Source organism: Drosophila hydei, unplaced genomic scaffold (genome assembly GCF_003285905.1).
Source record: "Drosophila hydei strain 15085-1641.00,03,60 unplaced genomic scaffold, DhydRS2 tig00000283-arrow-arrow-pilon, whole genome shotgun sequence".
Taxonomy (NCBI): Eukaryota; Metazoa; Arthropoda; class Insecta; order Diptera; family Drosophilidae; genus Drosophila; species Drosophila hydei.
In genome coordinates this window covers 837,493-857,940 of record NW_022045702.1, presented here as the reverse complement: position 1 = coordinate 857,940, position 20,448 = coordinate 837,493, and the positions used below count along the sequence as shown (strand labels likewise).

Below are 20,448 nucleotides of genomic sequence, written 5' to 3'. Positions count from 1 at the left end.
TTCACTTAAGGAGTTTCTCAACCCATTTTTTCTGCCTACTATTAAAAACTATCTGAAAAGTAAACTATTCAATATAAATAAATACTTTATAGAAAGCTACATACCATTATTGATGAATATAATAGCCTTCGAGCTCTTCCTTTCACCGTATTTATATACCCCAATTAGTGTATTTTTGTACCCAATATACAAAGGGCATTAGGAAATTAGTTAATTTTGTTTTTGTTTTTAACTAATAAAGAGATGGCACGCTAAGAAGTTATTAACTAACTGTAAGATAAGCTGCAATGCACGCCTCAAAGTTGTTAAATGGGAGACTATATAAGAAGCATTTTCAACTCAATGTATCAAGTACAAAAAATATATAGAATGAGTAAGTTACTCCATCTACTGTGCCTGCTGGTAAGTTTCGGCGTAATCCTTGGTCAAGGACATCTGCGTATTATCGATGGTAAACCGGCCTGGCCGAAGCTGTTGCCCTACCAAGTGCTGCTAGAAGCCACGTTCAAGGATGATAATAAAACGTACTATTGTGGCGGCACCATTATCTCCAAGCGCTGGATATTAACTGCTGCCCATTGCCTTGTAAATTCAAGCCTTGTATTGTGAGTATTTAATATACCAATATTTATGAAGTACTAATTCTATCCAATTTGCAGGGATAATGTGATTGTCAGCGCCGGCATCGTGAACGCAACAGATGAAAATGAGTTCGGCCGTGTGGAAATGTTGGTCAAAATGCAGGATACCGTTGTGCATTCAGAGTACAATAATAAAACTATAGAAAATGATATTGCTCTGATCCACTTACCAGAGGATTTAAAGCTAAACGATTATATACAGCCAGCTAAGCTGCCCAAGAGGAAGCACCCAAATGCATATGACTTCCGCAAAGCTATTGTCTCCGGCTGGGGTCAAACCAACCATGGACCCACCGATATCTTGAAATATTTAGTCGTCAGAATCATTTCGAATAAGCACTGCGAAAAGTTATGGTCCCTTGCTTTGAATGGGCTACGGAAACTAATACTCAATTCATTTCTGTGCATTGATACGAGACGCGGGTTGCCCTGTTTCGGTGATTCGGGCGGTCCTCTGGTTCTAGATGATGGCTCTGATACTATAGTGGGTATCGTCTCGCATGGTTACGATGCCGAGTGCAATATACGTGTACCGGATATTTTTACGCGCGTTTCTTCGTTTGTGGATTGGATTGAGATGCACACGGGCAAACTCACGTAGCCTTAACTTTAATTACATTTGTGTATGGCTATTAAAGTTGCAGTTCAATATCTGAATTGATTTTCTTCTGATTGCTGAAGTTTAGAAAAATTCATATTTGATTTCTTTTAACTATTTATAATTCATCCTATTTGTAGCCCTGAACCTATATGCTGTTTGTGGTGTATGCTTTAAAGAAGCGCGGTATGATTAGAATAGCAGCTATTAGCATGGTTCAGTGTATCTGCTGGTGGAACAATACCAACTCGAACACTATAACTTGTACTGCAAGAATAACTAAGCCTTAATGTCTGGCTAAAAGGTTTGTTACTCACGCCACAACGACAGGCTCGAGTTCTTATCCAATGACACCCTTAAATAAATTCGATTTTAATATAAATTTTTTTTCAAACATGTGCTTTATTCTTAGTACTCATACAAACTCCATACACTCTCCAGACTTTCCATACTTTCATAATATTTTTTTTGTATATTTTTTGTTTTTTCTTGTGGCTTTGCTAAATTTGTTGTTATCTTTTGTTGTTTACGGTTTGATAGTGTGTGTGATTGTGTGTGTATGTTAAACAATTCGCTTATGATAATGCTTGAATGTATTCTTTGTGGGATTCGTTTGTATCGCTTATCGTGTGGCTAATGTTGCTGATTAATCATGAATTAATTTGTATATTATTTTGTTATTTTCTTAATGCTTTTTTGTTTGTTGCAGTTTTTCTTCGTTTGTTGCTTATGTAAATGCAATTTTCAAATGTACAAAATCTAATATTAAGGGAAATGATAATGCGCTAGCAATACTTGTTATCATTTGGTTCAAGAGCATTTTTTTATAATATATTTACTTTTCATATAATTTCTTTTCTTTTTCTAAATTAATTAATTACATGTTTGTTTTATGTATATACAAAAGTTGAAAACAATTTTCTGTTAAAAAGTCTATACAATTTGTTAAGAGTATTATTTAAGGGAGAAATAAATAAGGACTCGCTTGATTTTTTTATTATTGTTTATAAGACAGAGAGAGAGAAAGAGAAATTTAGATTTTTAAATTTTGTTTGCAATAAAATTTTGAACATTTTTAATTAAACTATAAAAATATTTTTTTATTAGCTTTTTTGGGTTCTGTCAAATATTTGTTTTTAGTTTTATTTTTCATATATGAAATATTGTATACATTATATATATATATATATTGTGTTATAGAATCGAGCATTTTTCGTTAACATTATTCAAAACCAAGAATTTTTGAATCTTTGGAACACTGCGATATGATATAGGGCTTGCTCATATGAAATGTGATTTGTTTTCTATAATTTTTGTATAAAATGTTTTTCTTTTACTTTTTGCTGGGTTGTAATTTTCCGCTGTAACATACGCAAAATATATTTTCTTGTATATATTTATTTATTATTTTGTGTTTAGCTTAAATATATACCATATATGTATATATATATATATATATATATATATATATATATATATATAATACATATATGTATAAGTATTTATTATTTTTGCTAACTTTTTTGCTTTTTTTTTTTTGAAACAGTAACTTTCAGTCATCTTGTAATCATAATAATACCTATATGCAATATTACATACGTACAATATCATTTATAATTATTATTTGTATTCGTTATTTATATCATTTATAATTTATTTATATTAAGCGTCGTGTACAGTAAAAAAAAGAACGCATTTCTCTTATATAGTGTGTCGTGTTTATAGATTTCAATTTAAATGTAATTTATTTGTTTTTGTTCTGCTCTCTAATTTGTTGTATAAAAGCTAAATGTTTAATGCTGCTTACGAAAATTGTTGTTTGTTTTTCTGTTTTATTTACTTGACTTAAGAATCGTTTGCTGTGTTCGTTCAAACAAAGTTTGATTCCATTTTCAACTTCTCTTTGGCAGTTTTCGTTTGTTAGGTTTACATTTCTTTTTGTTTTTGTTTCTTGCTGCGTTTTATTATTTATTGTATATTTTTTATATTTCTTTAATATTATTATAATGTATATGCTAAGCAACTAACATTGGACCATTCCATTGCGCGACGCACTATATAAGAAAACTAGCTACTTGATTATTATTATAATATATTTCGCGTATAATATATATATATATATACATATATATGTATATATATGATATATCGTATCTGGTATGTTATAAAAATTGAATAGCCTGACATTGGAGAACTTCTGCAGCTAGTTTCAGCTAACAGACCAGCTCGCTGCCAGCGAATATATATTGTACAGATAATGGAACAACGAGAACTGTCGGTTCAGGCAGTAGAGATTGAATAGCTGCAGCAGCTGTTGCTGCAGCTGCTGCTGCTGCATCATGTAGAAAATTATCATTATGACTAGAGCTAAGACTACGGCCAAAAAAAGTCATCAGTCGCACTCGGGCCCCTCCGAGAAATGGTTGCGCACATCAAGCGCCGATGCCAGCTGGAAAATGATGTGCGATAGCGAGGGATGCTCGAGCAGTTCGTTAGCCGGCAGCTGTGGTTCGCAGCGCGGTCGCATATGCCTACCGCGAAAGCCGCGATGCAAACGCAGCACCACATCACAGAACACGAAACGTAAAATGAGTGTGCGCAGAAAATCGTCGCCAAAGAACTGAACATACGAGGAGTCTATGGAGAGAATATAGAATTATACACATATTTGCAATATTTACTATATATTAACTTACCTATAAAGCCTATGCCCTGTTCGATCTCATCGATGCGACAGCGCGTAACCAGACGCGAGGCTTCGGTTATGAAACGATCCACATAGGTCTGACAGCGTTCCCAATGATGAATGGGCACATCTCCCACATTACAAATGTAGCAGAGCGCTGTGAGCGGGGAGTGCAGGAACAATGTAAACAACGAACCATGGTGCTGTACATCAGCTGCAAGTAAAGTAATTCATTTGAGCTATAGTTTGTATAGGGTGTATGGTGCACAAGGAAAATAAGAGCGAAGGCCGTGACAAGTTCTCCAGACAGAAGACATATGTAGAGACTATATAGTGACTGGGGTACACAAGAAGTCTTATTAAAGACAAATGTCTTACTAAAGACAGGATACAGAACTCACAGTCAGCTTTAGAAAGAAGCTCTGCAAGTACTGAACTCTCTGCTTGGAGTTCAAAGCTACGTTCACATCCATTCATCAGACTAAATATAACTTTTCTAAGCGTATATAATTCTGACTAGTTTTACTTATTAAAATAAGTAACAAGACCTCTGTCTATGTAACCCTAGCCTTATCACCAGTTCATCAATTATACACTACAAAACCCCTTCAAGTCAATGGCGCCTTGTCTAGGCCTACCTTGAAAAGCGGGCGGCACATCTTGCGGCGACATTAGAATAACCAGCGGCTGTCCAAAGTAGCGGGGAATATGCTGAAAGACAAACGAATTATCCGAATCGATGATTATGAACATGGGCCGACGCGTGAACGGATAAAGATCGCCCGGATAGAGACAATGGTTCTCCTTGTAGGACTTCCCACGACACGACAAGCCACCGCCATCGACGCTATCACGCTTCACACTTGTGCCCAAGCCGCCCAGCTCATAGCCATCTATAAAAGATCCTTAGATTAGTCGAGCGACTCTTCAGGCATATTTGCTGCTACTCACAGTCCTCGGGATGCTTGGTGGTGGAGAAACAGCCGTCCGCTGACATGTACAGGAGTAGGGCACCGCCCAATGGTAGTTCCTTAAAGCCGCTGGCAAGGAACACCAGCAGCTGGCTAATCGATGGCTTGTATAGTAGATATTTATGTGGATTGTCTCGACTGTCCCGACGGCCATTCTCCATGTAGCCTTTGGAGCCGGGCACTCCATATGGTGGTATGCGACTGGCCGCCGGACTCGCATCGTGCCCATGCAGGCCGTGTGACATGCTAAGCGGATTCGTTGCCGATTCCGTGGGCTCACGTTCCAGCGTTTGCAGCATTCTAAAACCAAATTAAATCAGTTACTAATTCCCCAATAGAGATTCGACTGCACTCACCTAAACATGTCCATTGTGAGCTCTGAGAACTTGGCCTGCTCACAGGCGGAGCCAACAATCAGTATCTCCTGCAGGCTGAGCGTCATGTGCGGCGATCTCTCGCACGGCGGCGTCGTCAGCGGCGATAACCTAGAACCGGAACCACTAACCATCAGTCAATGTAGTTGCGCTGGTCCACAATCAAATTGCGGTGGCCCGTGCTTTCACAGAAGAATTGAGAATGTGGCGCACTAATGAGGTGATATATATGGGTAGGAATAGAGGCGCGGGTGCGTGGGAGTGGTGTGAGGGTAAAGGAGGAGAACATATGAACTGATAAAAAGATGTGTGTGTGTGTGGCTGTATGTGTGTGTATCATACCAGCAAGAAGTTAAGACATAGTATAGAAAAAGTTGACTTTAAGTCAGTTCAAGTGAAGCTAGAACTTCTGTGAGATGTACAGATCTGAAGTAACTGAACTATATTATAGAATATGATATTCAAAATCTTTTTTAAGGCTTAGTGCAGAACTTGGTAATAAAATATATATACAAGACTTAGCTAGTTCTATGTTGTCTTATGAACGTTGTACTAAAGCTGATATAACAACTAAGAACTAGCTTCAAGTTTTAGATCTTATCTAGTATGAAGTAGATTTTTGGAAACATTAAATATAACTAATTAAAAGTAGATCCTAACTATTTAGAAGACATAAATTTAGTCTAGAAATTTTATGATGACTAAAAAGAACTTTACATTGACAAAGACAGATCAACAAAGAGCTGTTGCAGACTTAAGACAGGTTCAAAACATTTTAGATCAAAGAAGTTATAGTACGCGTATGAAATATAAGATTAAATTTCCGAAAGTTATACTGACAGATTACAAATTATATGTATATATATTTATATATATATATATATATATATATATATATATATATTTTTTTTTTTTTTTTTTTTAATGCTTTAAGACTATTCTATATGTGTAATGTATAATTCAGACATTTTGTTTAAAAAAGTTTAAATTATTTTGTTAATATATTCTCAGCTGATATATGTATGTGTGTGGAGGGAGTGTGTGTGTATGTGTGATTGAATTGAGGGGGAGAAACTGAATGGAAAAGTGCGTGATGAATGAGAACAGTGAGTGTTTCTTTGGTGTTTTCAAGTCTTCTGTGATAAGCACAATAAAATGAAATAATTGATAGCAACAGAACTGAAGCAAAACTCGTATACCTACGCTTACAAAAAACAAAAACAAACCAAACAGAGAGCCCATAGAACCCATTGTATAGATAGATAGATAGATAGATAGATAGATAGATATATTCAACCCCACAAGCTCTCCATACTCCTACTCCGCCGACGAAAGCACGGGCAAAGTGTTTGCTGTATGGTAAGAAGGATTGCGCCAACGACTCACCTGTGCGACAGGATGATGGGATTGGAGTCGGCATGGAGCACAGCGACCGCTGCCTCCGCCTTGATGAAGCCCTTGATCTCCTCCAGGACCAGGGACCATTCCAAATGATCTTCCGGCTCGTAGCTGAAAGTGGAATGAAAAGTTTGAATGCGATCAGCAATTGCATTCGGCAGGCAAGTTTACGTGTTCGTGTACTCCTGTATTTGTTTCTCCAGCTCCGTGACCAGCTCGCGCACCAGCTTCATCTTCTTGAGCAGCAGACAGACGACTATGAACCGTGCATAATATCGCAATTTCTTCACCATCAAATCCGGCCGATCCTCCTTGGCAGCGCGCGAGTAATAGGCACGTCCACGTATGGCCGCATAGAACTGATACGCCTCATTCAGGTAGTTCGTTTCGCTCGTTCTTAAACTATATTAAAGACAGACATGGATTGATATTACAGAAACTCTATTTCTAAGTGTTATTTGTGGTGTTAGCTATATTAATTTTTAGGAAAAGCTAAATCATGTTTCGATGGGCCACACGAAACGCACGTTTCTCATACATGATCTAAAACTTAATGTTTCGTGTGTTCTACATACAAGATTTAAAACGTATTATATCTATGACAGCTATGCGATATAATTGTAATTGACATTGTAACTATATAATGTTGCTATTGGGCTTAGCTCATATTTGGGTATGCTAAATTAAAATCATAGTTGAATTGGAGCATTTCTTAGGACCCAGAAGTTTTTCATACATGATCTAAAACCTGTGTGCTATTGACTTAAGTTCTTTTATAAGAAATAAGGAACTAAATTTATGCAACATCCCTGATAGCTATACGATATGTATGATTTCGTTATATATGATCCATACCAAGTTTCAATATGATATATACCTAGGCAGGCTAGTCCATATAGAGCACACTCAGGTGCATACAGAGCGTGAAAGCACTCAAAATACTCACTAATAGTGATAATAAAGCTGTCCGATTTTGCTAGCTATTTCGCCAATTTGCCAACGTTTCAGTCCATATTTGGAGTCGAGGACCAAGCGATGTTGTTGCTGAAACTTCCAGAGTTTTGTGTATACGTCGAAGGTGCGTCCAAAATACGCCTGCCACTGACGATGTCCATACTGCGGCAGATCTCTACTTGAATATAGAAACAACATCAATACCCATATAAATATAAATCTATGATATAACTAGATATATATATCTGATTAATCATGTTACCTGAGCCCATTGAAGAGCTGCTTGGATTTCTCGAGCAAATGGCAAAACTCCAAAACAAGCTTTCTATCCTGTTCCTCAGTGGACTCCATTTTCACCATGCCGTTCTCTGCCGCCCCAAAATGTTATGTCTGCAAACTGGATGTGCTGGAATAGGAATACATATCTGTTCAGTAAATAAAGCAAACGTGTGCTCTCGATGCACCACAGAGGTCGTTCATAAACAAACTGAAGCAGCCAATTCACTTTTATCTGTGCAGCTTACGTACCTATCTATAATATTTATATATCTTTCTTTCTATCTACTCACATCTATATGTCATAGACGCTCAGCCAGCGCTGCCCACTTCAGATTCACTCGGCCGCTCATTGAGCCTGCCATAACGATTATCAAGATGCTAAGTATAAGTGAGGTCGACCTACAGGCTGATCGAAGTGGGAATACCCTAGAAAATGACATAGACTAAAATCATTTAAGATTTATCTACTTTTCTTTTGTATAATTGTTTTTTCTTTAAGCTGCTCTTAATTGTTCTCATTCTCATTATGGCTCTCATTCTCATTCTCATTCTCATCGTCTTTCTTCTTCTCACTCTCTGTCTCTGTCTCTTTCTTATGCTCGTTCCCATTGATTTCATTTACTTAATCCTAGTCTACTTTCTTCTATTATTCATTTAGTTTTTCTTTTCTTCTTTTTGTAGCCTCAGCCAATATAGATATATTCCTAATCTAGTGCACCTTCCACTCGTTAAATACTTATCATTAAAACTAATACACCCCATTCACTCAATGTCTACACCATTATAATGATGTTGATGTGAATGTCATCGGCAATATTCGGAAAATACAATAAATGGCAATGCGGCGTATGCTTAATGGGCATTTGGTTCGTCTGCGCATTATTATAATTTAAATTTTTAATTTTTATGTCACAAAGAATATGTCCATATATAAATAATATATACGAAAATGGAATCTTAATGTAATTTCGATTAAATGTGAGTCCGTCGCAGCTAATTTGGATGATGCAACAAATTTAAAAGCTGAGCAGCAGCTCAATTCGAGTTTAATTAAAATTTCAATTTTAAGCGGCGGGAGGGAGGCAGAGCTACAGCTGGACCCAGAGAGACAATCGATGCTGCCATCGGGCAGCAATGCAGCAAAAGCTCAATTAATAACGCCCGACCAGGTGACTAAGTCAAATTGAAAGCAACTGAGCAAGCACTAGCTGACTGATGGATATGATCGACTAGCAGATACCATGCGCTTATAATAACAATTCGAAGATTTAGTGAAAATGGTTATTGAAAATTGGTTTTGTGTGCATACATGATCTAAAACTAAATTTCTCTCATGATCTCTAACTGATTAACTTATAGAAGTAGCAGTCTACTAACTTGACTTAACTTAACAAACATGTCCACAATTTTTATATATTTTTCTTATTAAGCCAAACTATTTATAAATAAATAAAATAATACAGAATATGCAACTACGTTCTACCTATAATAGTGTAAATAATTTAAATGATCTAAAACTTCTCCTATGCCATGAGCCCGACTAGACAAATTTTATTATAGTTTGAATAGTTCAAAAAAGAAAGGGCTGTCTTATGGCTAGACGTATAGGAAACTACATAAAGCTCTGTTAGCTCCTTTTAAAGATCTCAAAAATTCTGCCACAAAAACTTTTCCATTTAAAAATAAATTTTCAATTAAAATCAATTTAAATCTCTTTATTAAAAACTTTAATTTAAATAGTTGATTAAGATAAATTAACGATATATATTAGTAAAATACTATGTTAAATTTCCTTTAAATTATTTAGACTTTCCTAATGAAATGTGAAATTTCTCTTCAATTGTTTTTCAATTAAACGCTGCCGCTTGGCAATGATTGAACGTGTGCAGGGTATGGAAACTATCCAAAGAAAATGTTTGTGGAAAATGAAGAAAAAATGATGATTAAATGCTGGAAAGGAATGGCCGAAGTGGGGGAGGGAGCGGGTAGCTGGATAAAAGAGAATCAGCAGAGCAAAAGGGTCGGCAGTGCAAATGGCGCCGCGGCGACCACATTGATTTTGGTTGAGCCAAACTAGGTCGCTGGCACAAAAAAAAAAGAAGAAAAAAAGGAAAAACGTTCAATATGAGCTCATCAGCAGCAGTCACAACTGAGATGAGAAAGAGATGAAGCAGGAGATGGACAAGCAGAAGGAGCAGCAGCAGGAGAAGAGGAGAAGGAGCAGCAGCAGCAGCAGCAGCAGCAGCAGCGGCTGCCAGCGACATAAATATGGTTTTTAGTCAAGCTGAGCATAAGAAAATGTGGCACTTTATGTTTACGGTGGCTCCTAATCAAATTAAGAGTCCATTTAACAAGTGCAAATTACATAATATGAAAATTACGCATACGCAGCGTGGACAAGAAGAAAGGGAGCGAGGTGGGCGATGGGCGATGCGAGATGTGCCAAACAAAGCTGATAAACTAACAAGCTGACTCACGGCTCTCGCACGGAGTGCTAGCTGCTGCTGACTTCATTATGATTACCATCATCATTAACAGCAGCTGGAGTAGGAGCAGCAGCAGCAGCAGCAGCATGTCAACATGTGGAAACCGGAAATGAAAAAACACAAATACTAAGCAAAGTCGTTGCCACTATGCCAATGCTTATTAACACACACATACATTTATATATATATTTATATATATAAGAGTGCAGCAGCTAGAACATCCAACAAACGAAAGCAAATTCATTTTAGATTTTGAAGGCAGTTTAGATTTTTGATAAGCTCTCAAATGGGCTCACTCTCTCAGGTTGAAAGTCTTTTACTATATTTGAGGCAAACGGTATGAAATCAAACGAAGTACTTAAGCTTGAACAAATTCTAGTACAAATCGGCTTAGCGCGGCTCAACTGTATGTTTGAGACCTTATTATCAGTAGACAAAAGAAAAAAACTGAGACAACTTTAAAACCTTAGGAATTTGGTACCAAAAATGGAATAGCTAAGAAAACTTAAAAGCTTTGGAACTGCAGTACCATAAATTTAGATCATATATATATCTTTTGGTAAATTATAGGTATAGGTATAGTAATATAAGAACAAGTTCTTAGGTCTAGTTTTCGAAGACTTCTAAAACTATTATGAAAAGCTTAGCTTTGAGACATTTTGGCTAGAAAGAGAATAAGAGAGCTAAGTCTAAACATGCTGCATATAAATATAAAATAGAATCAGATATGTAAGGCCGCAAGTCTTTAAGCTTAGCTTAAGCTTTATTAATGCCTTAAATTACCCACAAACGATTTTTGACTTTCAATTTAAGCTGACTTTCAGTTTAAGCTGTTTGTCAAAGGCTGCCATTGAAATTTTATATTTATTGCTCTACGCAATAGTGCAAATGGTCAAGGACATTTTTGTCGCCTGGCAAAGCCAACTGCATGTTGTCAACGTGGCAAGAAAAAAATATATAAAATAAAGCTATGCCTGCCTTCTAGTCTCTCTCTCTAACTTGCTCACATACGCACACATACTGCTGGCTGTTTTAACTAGTTGTTGTTGTTGTTGTTGTTGCTGCTGCTGCTCGGGGAAAATCCCAATTCGAGTCAAACAAAGCGCGCTAAAAAGTATGCAACGCACTTTGGCGCTCAACGCTAGACGCTTTTTGACTAACTGCCAAGCGGCACAAACACACACACACACAGTCACAGTCACAGTCAGAGTCATGTGTGTGCTAGCATGTATGTGTGTGTGTGCGCGTGTGTTTTCAATGCCCGCCAGCACTCTGGCAAATATTACTCGCTGCTACTCCATGCTCTCTGCCATATTTGACAAAGCAGCACATTTCTTTCACTCTGCTTCTCCTTTTCATTTTCAATACTTCTTCCTCTTTTTTGTTTGTTATGTGTATGCATATCTATGTGTGTGTGTGTAATCCTTCAAAGGCATTGTATACCACACACACCCACACACACTTAATGGCATTTTGACACTGATAATGATGTTGTCATTTGCATCCGCAGCAAAATTATCAAGTTCAGAGGCCTCCACAAAATGCCAGCATTGAGCACAATTTATCGTGAATATATATATATATATATATATGTGTGTGTGTATGTGTGCATGCAAATAGTGCATTTTTGATGACAGCTATAATGACAGTAAACACTCTATTGAACTAACAATTACCCAGGGTTAACAATTTTCAAAAAACTATTGTTTTATACTCTGTCAACCTTCGCAGCTCATCGAAACAAGCGTTGACTGTACATATGTTGATCACTTGCCAATCACTACTCTACTCCTTCAACACTATTGTTCGCTTAAGCGAGCTTATACTGTACATATGTATATTGATCGTGTGTTAAGAATAAATAAAATGCTCAAAGTTTCTTGCTATTTCCTGCTGCTTTCACAATCTTTATCATTCTTCTCAAGCGAGCTTTTACTGTATGTATATAGATCACTTGTAACGGAGAGATGCTTATTATCAAAATATCTCTTCACGGCATTCATTTACTCTTACTCTCTCTCTCTCTCTCTCTCTCTCTCTCTCTCTCTCTCTCTCTCTCTCTCTCTCTCTCTCTCTCTCTCTCTCTCTCTCTCTCTCTCTCTCTCTCTCTCTCTCTCTCTCTCTCTCTCTCTCTCTCTCTCTCTCTGTCTCTTTCGCTCTCCAATCCACATTCGCAATTAATCAAGGCTCTATTTCAATCAAGTATCTATTTAAGCTAACAAGTTTAGCATTTATCGGGCTTCCACTGTACCATTCCTCTACGGCGATGTTCTGGTTGCGGCTTCATGTCTGTTGAGTAGCCAAAAAAAAATAGTAGCAAAACTTTCAAAGCTCATTGGGCACTTTGTTTGGCTCTATGACTGGAGGCAGTTGAAATTAGTTGTCAAATCTGTATTTATCGAATTGATTAAATTACGTTGCCCGCAGCCGCATCAACAAAAGTTGGCAATACTTCCAAAAAACTCAAACGCCAATTAAAATCAACACGAAGAAAAAATGCTAAGTTAACTTATTGAGCTTAACATAAAGTGGAAAGTTGTGGCTATATGCTAAAGTTGACGATAAGCCAAAATATCAAATTTAAATGACAGTTCTGGTATATTAAATGATCTATTATAGAACACAAAAAAGGTAAGCTAGTTTAACGAATGAATTCCATTTTGGCTAATAAAATTAAAGGCCTTTCATATCCAACACTACCAAGCCTATATTGTTAAGCGTTAACCTTAGCCAACAAGTCTAAAATTATAAAATTTGGTGAAACAACAACAGCAATCAAGCACAAAGAAAAGCCTAAAAAGTAGCTAGACTAACCCCAAACATTCATCATTTTTAGCCATAAAAGCAGCTAACCAATTTAGCTAACTACTTTGCAATTTGGAGTTTTGCGGAACAACCCTCCCGCTTTAATTGACATCGAGCGCCATTTGCAATTTAGTGCAGTGCATTTTTATTGACGGCGTGAGTTAGGGCCGGGGCAGAGGTAGCGGGCAGTAAAAGAGTAAGTAACCTACCTTATCATTGTTGTACTCGGCTCTGCCTCTGCCGCTGCCACCAACAACAACAACAACTTGAGCAGCAGCCGCCAGCGCAGCCGTTGCCGTCGCCGTCGCCGTTGCCGTTTGTCAACTGCTGCCGCTTAAAGCTGGGCGCGTCGCGCTGCTCCGTTCGCCGCTTCCGCTTCTTCTTCCTCGCCCTCTTCGCCCCCGTCTCGCTCTACAGCTGCGACTGCGACCGCGACTGCGAGTCCGCGCCGTGTTTGTTGTTGTTGCTGTTGATGCTGGCGCCGGCAGCTCGCTAACAGCGCTCCATAGCCACACCTAACATATTGCGAGTGTGTTTTGTGTTTTTTCTTTTGTTAACTACTTTATGAACTGCTCTAATGGGCTGCTTCCATGTCACTTTCACTGTTCGCTTTGTGGCCTTTTGTATCCTTTTTGCCGGTCGCGTTTCACGCACTTTTCGCTGCTTTTGCTACTTTACTATTTTACTCTTTCTCTTTCTCTTTTTGACGCTGCGTGCACTGCGATTGCAAATTGTGTGCGAATTTCGAAATTTGATTCTGCGAACACGAGTTCTGTTTTAACTTTTTTGTGGCAACGCGTTGCGACCGTCGTGTATGGCTGCACAGTATTGAATTTTTCGCATTTACATTTTTAACGAGCGGGTTTGGGGTTGGGGTTGGTATTGATTTTTTTGCCCAAAAAACTGACATTTGCTGGTGCACGCGCGAGACGCCAGATGGCGTGTATTTTGACAATCAAATTGAGGGTTGAAGCACTGCCAAAACAGCTGGCCGTGTGTAGAGTAACGGTTAAGTATTCGAAAAAATTCTCTCCACAGAGCTGCCAGGTAGTTGAAACTCGTTTTGAATTAAATAGATGATCAGACAACTTTCAATTATCTGAAACATTGCCAACATAGCTGAGAGGCTAACGGCGAATTATTCGAAATATGTTATTCAACTAAAGGTACGACACGATCAAATTGGAATAAAACACTAATTATATACCTTTTGAGTTATACTACATGAACACACAATGATTTTTATTATATTATATATATAAATAAAGTACCATAACATTTACAAATTGCATTACATTAAAAGCGCCATTTTATCAACCATATTTCTATATATAGTTCACTAAAATCATTACTTTTTATCAGTATCTGCCTTTTCACACTATCACAATGATTCAAACTACATTGTTCAGCTTTTCCATTATATAATAACTAGTAATAAATATAAGGTATATATATTTAAGTGATATCTACAGTATGTTTAAAAACAATAGCTACTTGCATAAAATTATATATGTATTCCATAATATGTATGTATCGTAACTTTTTTACTATATAGATTTAAGCACTTTTTGTTTTAAAATATACTACGCATAGCTGTCAGTCTTTAAATAAATCCAAAATCAATTAGAAACTGCATGCTACATATATCATATGTATGTTTATATTGTTTGTATATGTTTTGCAACTGCTTTAAAATTTAAATAGTTTAAAATTTGGCTGCATAATGTTTCTTTACTACTTGATTCGATGTAGAAATTGCCCCAAAAATAAATGCATTCCAACGTTGCCAGACTATTAACGAATAAAACACTTTGGTTGGAGTGCATTTATGTTGGATGGCTGCATGAAAGACGGGTTTTGCTTAGTTGAACTAGATGTTGGCTCGATATAGCCTGTAAGTGTGTCGCCTCCAATGGTATATGCATATGTTTTCATTTGTTTTTTTTAAATTTAAATTAATTAAAATTTGGCTGCATGATTTTCGATATTTCGATGTTTCGTGTGTAGACCCCCCAATAGTAATGCACTCTGTTAAGACTTTAAATGGAAATGTGTTTAGGATTTCATGATCATTTAACTGTTTTAAATGTTGTTTTGGACTTCGTAGAGTGCATTTCTTTCTTTTTATGAAGACGGTTATTGTTTAGTTGCACGAGTTCTTAGTCAAATGATTTCTACAAGCGCGTTGCTTCCGACACGGTGGCAACGTCGCAACCATTGTTTGATGGCGGCTGCTGTCCTGTGGAGCTGCCCACATCCTTGGTTGCCCTGGGCAGATGCGAATAGTAGCCCAACTGACAGGAGTTTTGATGAGATAGCTTCTGTGTCTGACTGAGCTGATATTGCGCCGCTTTTAGCGCCTGCTGTTGCTGCGGTGTCAGACAATCGCAGGCTGCCAGGAGCTCCTCTGTGGATTTGGCTGTTATGGTGGTTGTCGTTGTGGTTGTTAGTTCACCCACAAATTCGGTAGGAGGCGGCGCATAGTTCTCTACATCACCATAGGTGGAATAGCGGCCATATGGATTGCGTCTAGGCATGGAATGCCGTTGTTGTGCTATCTGCAGCTTGACCGGAGGCTTCATGGCAACTGTATCCAAATAGCCATAGTTAAAGCTTTGGCCGACAAGTGACTTGGTTGCTAGATTATCCCAGGACTTGGGCTTTTGCACATAGGCAATGGTATTCGGATAGATCTGTGAGGGCTGCACTTGAGTGGCTGTTACATGATAATGAGGATGATGATGATGATGTCCATGGAGCTGGGGTTGCTGTTGCTGTTGCTGCTGCTGCTGCTGCTGCTGTGGATGCTGTTCATAAGATTGCCTCGACTTGGTTGAGTGCTGCCTGGAAGACTGTGCAGCCTCGCTTTTGGGCTCCCAGAATAGCGTATCCGTGCTAATGGAGGTGGTATAGGACGCCGAGTCAGCGGGAGCAAACTCACTAGAGGTGCAGGAGTGCAGACTGCAATGGCTAGCTAATCCAGAGGCCAAATCAAAGTAGCGAGAGCGAACGCTGCCCGCTTGAGAAGGCGCCTGCTGATGATAGTGATGATGCGGTTGCTGGTGCTGCGGCTGCTGTTGCTGTTGCTGCTGCTGTTGGTGCTGCTGCTGCTGCTGCTCTTGTGCATGTCGATGATGATGATGATGATGGTGATGATGATGATGATTGGCCTGTCGATCCACGGACGCAGCTGGCTTGGTTACATTACCGCCAGGTGAGGCATGTGTCTTGATTGCCTGCTTCTCTTTAGCCTCCAATTTCTCCTTTTCCTTCTCCCGCTCCCGCTCTCGATGCTTGTGCTTGTGCTCCTTGTGCTGGCGATGACGACGCCTTGGCACGCACTGTGTCTCGCAGCAGGGGCTGGCCAGGTCGTAGGCGTCCAGGCTAACATTATCGCCGTTGCTGTGCGACTTCTCCGCTGACTTCCAGCGAAAGTGGCCCAGGCAGGGATTGCAGGAGTGTCCATTGCCATGGCAATGCTTCGTCTTCTCCTTGGATGGTGGCTTGTGCTTCTCGCAGGTACGCGGCGGCGGCGCAGGAGGCTTCACTGCACCAACTACTCCGCCAACGCCTGCTCCTCCTCCTGCGCTCGCACTGTGGTACTGACTGTTGGCTGTTACCTGACTGCAGCTATTCGTATCCAATGATTCGGTGCGTTGCAGCACATAGTGCTGATCTCCAGCTGCTGCTGCTGCCCCTCCTCCTGGCAGCACATAGCGATACCGATAGCTAGGATCCAAGTAGTGATACGTGAGCATAAACTGTGCAGGTGGAGGAATTATAACGGGCTGCTGTCTCAGTGCTATATTAGCCACATCCTCCGTGGACAAGGCGGGTCTATAGAATCCTGGGTCATTCACACTCGCCTCTGTTGGAGAGACGCCTTCTCCATCACTCGGCGAGGTATTCGCATTCGCTTTCTTCCTCGCCGGCAAGCTGTGCGTCTTCCACTTGCCCTCCAGCAGCTCCCGCTCGCGCAGATGCACACGCTCCAGCTCGTTCATCTTCTGCTGCAGCAAACTCTGCAGCTGTATATAGCGCATGTGCAGATCAACCTATAGAGAAGAACGCGATTCTTTAGAGGATTATCTACAGCCTTTGGCATACTCAATCTCACCTTCCGCACACAATCCTCGAAGAGCACAACCATACGCATGCGCATGTCGCATTTCTTGATGAACTCCACAATGGTCTTATGATCCGCCTTCTCCATATCGTTGCCATTGATGGAGAGTATAACGTCGCCCTCTCGCATACCAGCTCGATAAGCCGGTCCACCATATTCCACATAATCCACATACGTAATCATCTCCAGCTCCTCGTCGCATTTGTAGTGGATGCCATAGCTTTGCAGTGTGAAGCCATACGAATCGTTTCTCTTCTCCACAATGATCGTGCGACGTCGCCGATCCTCGTCCGGCTTGGAGCCGGCTAACAGACGCTCCGACTTGTAGCGGCCTAAGATGTGCGTGGACCGCGAGAGCTGCGCATGTAAGGAAAGGTTATATAGATATTCGGAAACTGTAAATCAGAGGTGCATGACATCGGAGGCGAAACTATAAAGAGGACTAGAAAGATGGAATCGGATAAATGAGTACCAGATTGTGGGTATCTATGCATTATATTATCGAGTGCTCAGCGGGTTATTAGCTTCAATATAGGTCCAAAACGATTCAGATAGTGCATAGCAAGTCTTTTAATACCTCTTTAATTTTAATTTAATTCCTCTTTTAATTCTTCTACTTCCAACTCTTGCTAGTCCCATATCAGCCTCATTATTATTAATTTAAATCATAACTAAAAAATATAATTGACTTATACAGCTTAACCGAATTCTCGTTAACCCTTAGCTCTTGCTGTTTCTTATTTTCATTTCAAAGCGCTTTAAAAGGCAAGGAACTAAGCCATTTATGGCCTAACAAATGTCCTAATACTTTCGCTTCCTATCTCTGTCTTTCTATATATATATATATATATATATTTATAAAGATGTCTATTGCGCTCGCCTCTCGCTTCCCTTGGCAATAAAGCTTTAATGAAAGGCCCAGTCGCTGTCTATTTAACTGTGCTGTCTGTGGGCGTCTTGTTTGCCTGCCATTGTTTCAAATCCTATCTCTGCCTCCCCGTTTGACCCGTCTAAAGCTCAGTGAAAGTGTTAGCCAGAAGGAACCCATCCTCATACCATATTCATGAAATACTTTTTTGTTAAAAGCCGTGACAGCTGGGCAAACATCATTTGGCTGTGGCAGCGCTTGCGGGCATTCGTTGTGCCACATTTGTGGCTGGCCATAGATGATGATGATCCCCAGGTGTAAACTACTATTCATACCCTGTAAACAGTGGGTGGCAATAGGGCGTATATAGCAGAAAAGCCTGGTCAATGCTTGTATTAGAGCTTAGCTTTTTTTTATATTGATATATGTTCGATGTACGATGGGTGTAGGATATTTTACCTTTGCTTTTTTCTAAGATAAATGTGTCTGAGCTCATTTTGAATACCTTTAGGAGGCGTTCATCGAAAGACTGAACTATTGTGTGGCTTATCTGGCCTGGCTAGTTATCGCCATCTTTCAAACTAGTTACCAGACAACTTAATATTCTAAATATTATACAATATCATCTACTACATTCTATACGACTTTAGACTACTATTTGAACCGCACACTAAAGGTATTTGATTTATAAATATTTAATGTAATAGACGAAATGAAATTCCATTTAAACGTAAAGTAGAATGAAGAAACAGGCAAAAACACTTTAAGCTTAAAGCAAAGAAAATGCAGAAGAAAAAATATATTTTGTGCTACAGCAACATATGATATAGCAAAAAGGTCTATCCGTAACAAACAGTTCCGCTTTGGGCTTCATTAAGCATAACACAAAAATCTCATAAAAAAACATAATTGAATTAATTTTGTGAGCTCAGGAGTGTGGGTAAAGCAGGAACAGGCGACAGAAGTGGGAGTGGAGCGGAATAGAGTGGAGAAATGAGCAGAGAGGGAGGGAGAAGTAAAGAAAGATTGATGGAGGAGTGGGTGGGAGAAGGGATGATATGAGGATAGACGATAGACTATAGAGGATAAAAGATGCAAGAGGGAAGAAAGTGCAGAGGGACGCAGAGGAGTGCGTAGGAGCAGAGCTGGAACAGAAAAGAGTAGTGAGGGAAGATGAACAGAAAAGGCGCAGCGCTTTGGTCAGCTATTTCCATAACATCAAATTATTGAAAATTGATTTGAGCCGCTGTGCTTGGCGTGCTCTTTGCTTGGCCAAGCGTAAGCTTTGGCTATGGAAACGGACTAAAGGTTAAACAGCTGAGGCGGCTTTCAACCCCAGCTCGACCCACACCAAAGGCAAAAGCCACCCCCAAGGCAAGCACATATATACATATGCATGGAAAGGGTGTGAAAGAGAAAGAGATATGTTCACCACCCGCCGCAAGGCAATTTCAATTGAGCTGCAGGACAACACATTATGACTCAATAAGCAGCCAGCTGGCAGGAGGAGGATGATGATGATGATGATAACTTTGTACTATGGCGACTTTTGATTTAATGCATATTAGTTACATTACCTGTGCATACTCAAGCTCCTCGTCACTGGCATCGAGACTCTTGTGATGGTACTTTAGACGACCCAAACTGCCCGTTCCATTCACATAGTGGGAAGCCGTTGGTTGCTGGCTGCTAGCGGCGGCTGCTATAAGTGAGCCCACCGAGGTGGCATTCGAGACGGACATGGAGACGGCGGCAGCTGTTGTTGCCGCCGACGCAATGCTCTGGCGGCTCATGCTGTTCATGGTTTCTTTGTCTATTGATTTATACACTCAATCATTGTGCTTGGCAGCCGAAAAGAAAAAATCCGACAACAGATACCGACAAAAGTTACACAAAATATATCGCGTTTTATAAATAATAATCGAGGTATAAATATTAATATACATCTGCGCAACAGCTCGCTTCAATCACCGACCACGCTACAATTGCAATTAGTCATAAATGCTGCGCTACTATTTGTTTTGTTGAAAAGAAACTTTTTTCATATTCGTTTGTCGTGTGTGTTTCCGCTTCGTTTGTTCCACTTCCGTTCGAGCTTGGTGCCGTACTGAATGTGGCAGCGGCCAATGGGGAGTACGTGCAACCAGAATATTACCGTTAGTACTTATATTTATGGCACATGTTGACTGTCAGCCGTTCATGTTGCATATAGAAGGCAGTAGAAATAACGCGCGCTCAAATTGAAATGCGCATGCGCAGAGT

At 39.5% G+C, this 20,448-nt stretch overlaps 3 protein-coding genes across 6 annotated transcripts; 1 reads left to right on the top strand and 2 right to left on the bottom strand.

Moving 5' to 3' along the window:
• Window positions 1–89: 89 nt before the first annotated feature.
• Window positions 90–1,273, top strand: LOC111600461 (collagenase). The gene is made up of 2 exons (XM_023316563.2): window positions 90–605; window positions 660–1,273. The coding sequence occupies exons 1-2, from the start codon at window positions 310–312 to the stop codon at window positions 1,240–1,242; spliced, it is 879 nt and encodes a 292-aa protein (XP_023172331.2). The 5' UTR covers window positions 90–309; the 3' UTR covers window positions 1,243–1,273.
• Window positions 1,274–3,372: 2,099 nt separating this feature from the next.
• On the bottom strand, window positions 3,373–14,101 carry LOC111600462 (protein SCAI). 4 transcript variants are annotated; one of them, XM_023316564.2, is made up of 10 exons: window positions 13,402–14,101; window positions 7,885–8,028; window positions 7,615–7,800; window positions 6,840–7,070; window positions 6,657–6,779; window positions 5,253–5,396; window positions 4,877–5,196; window positions 4,564–4,818; window positions 3,936–4,139; window positions 3,373–3,876 (listed from the first exon to the last, which is right to left on the bottom strand). In XM_023316564.2, the coding sequence occupies exons 2-10, from the start codon at window positions 7,980–7,982 to the stop codon at window positions 3,632–3,634; spliced, it is 1,806 nt and encodes a 601-aa protein (XP_023172332.1). In that variant the 5' UTR covers window positions 7,983–8,028; window positions 13,402–14,101; the 3' UTR covers window positions 3,373–3,631. The 4 variants fall into 4 exon arrangements, with proteins under 4 accessions (XP_023172332.1, XP_023172334.1, XP_023172333.1 ...); XM_023316566.2 differs by having other exon boundaries at window positions 5,253–5,381; XM_023316565.2 differs by having other exon boundaries at window positions 7,615–7,797.
• An 848-nt stretch (window positions 14,102–14,949) lies between these two features.
• LOC111600485 lies at window positions 14,950–20,093 on the bottom strand. The gene is made up of 3 exons (XM_023316611.2): window positions 19,764–20,093; window positions 17,310–17,675; window positions 14,950–17,247 (listed from the first exon to the last, which is right to left on the bottom strand). The coding sequence occupies exons 1-3, from the start codon at window positions 19,986–19,988 to the stop codon at window positions 15,367–15,369; spliced, it is 2,472 nt and encodes an 823-aa protein (XP_023172379.2). The 5' UTR covers window positions 19,989–20,093; the 3' UTR covers window positions 14,950–15,366.
• Window positions 20,094–20,448: the final 355 nt, after the last annotated feature.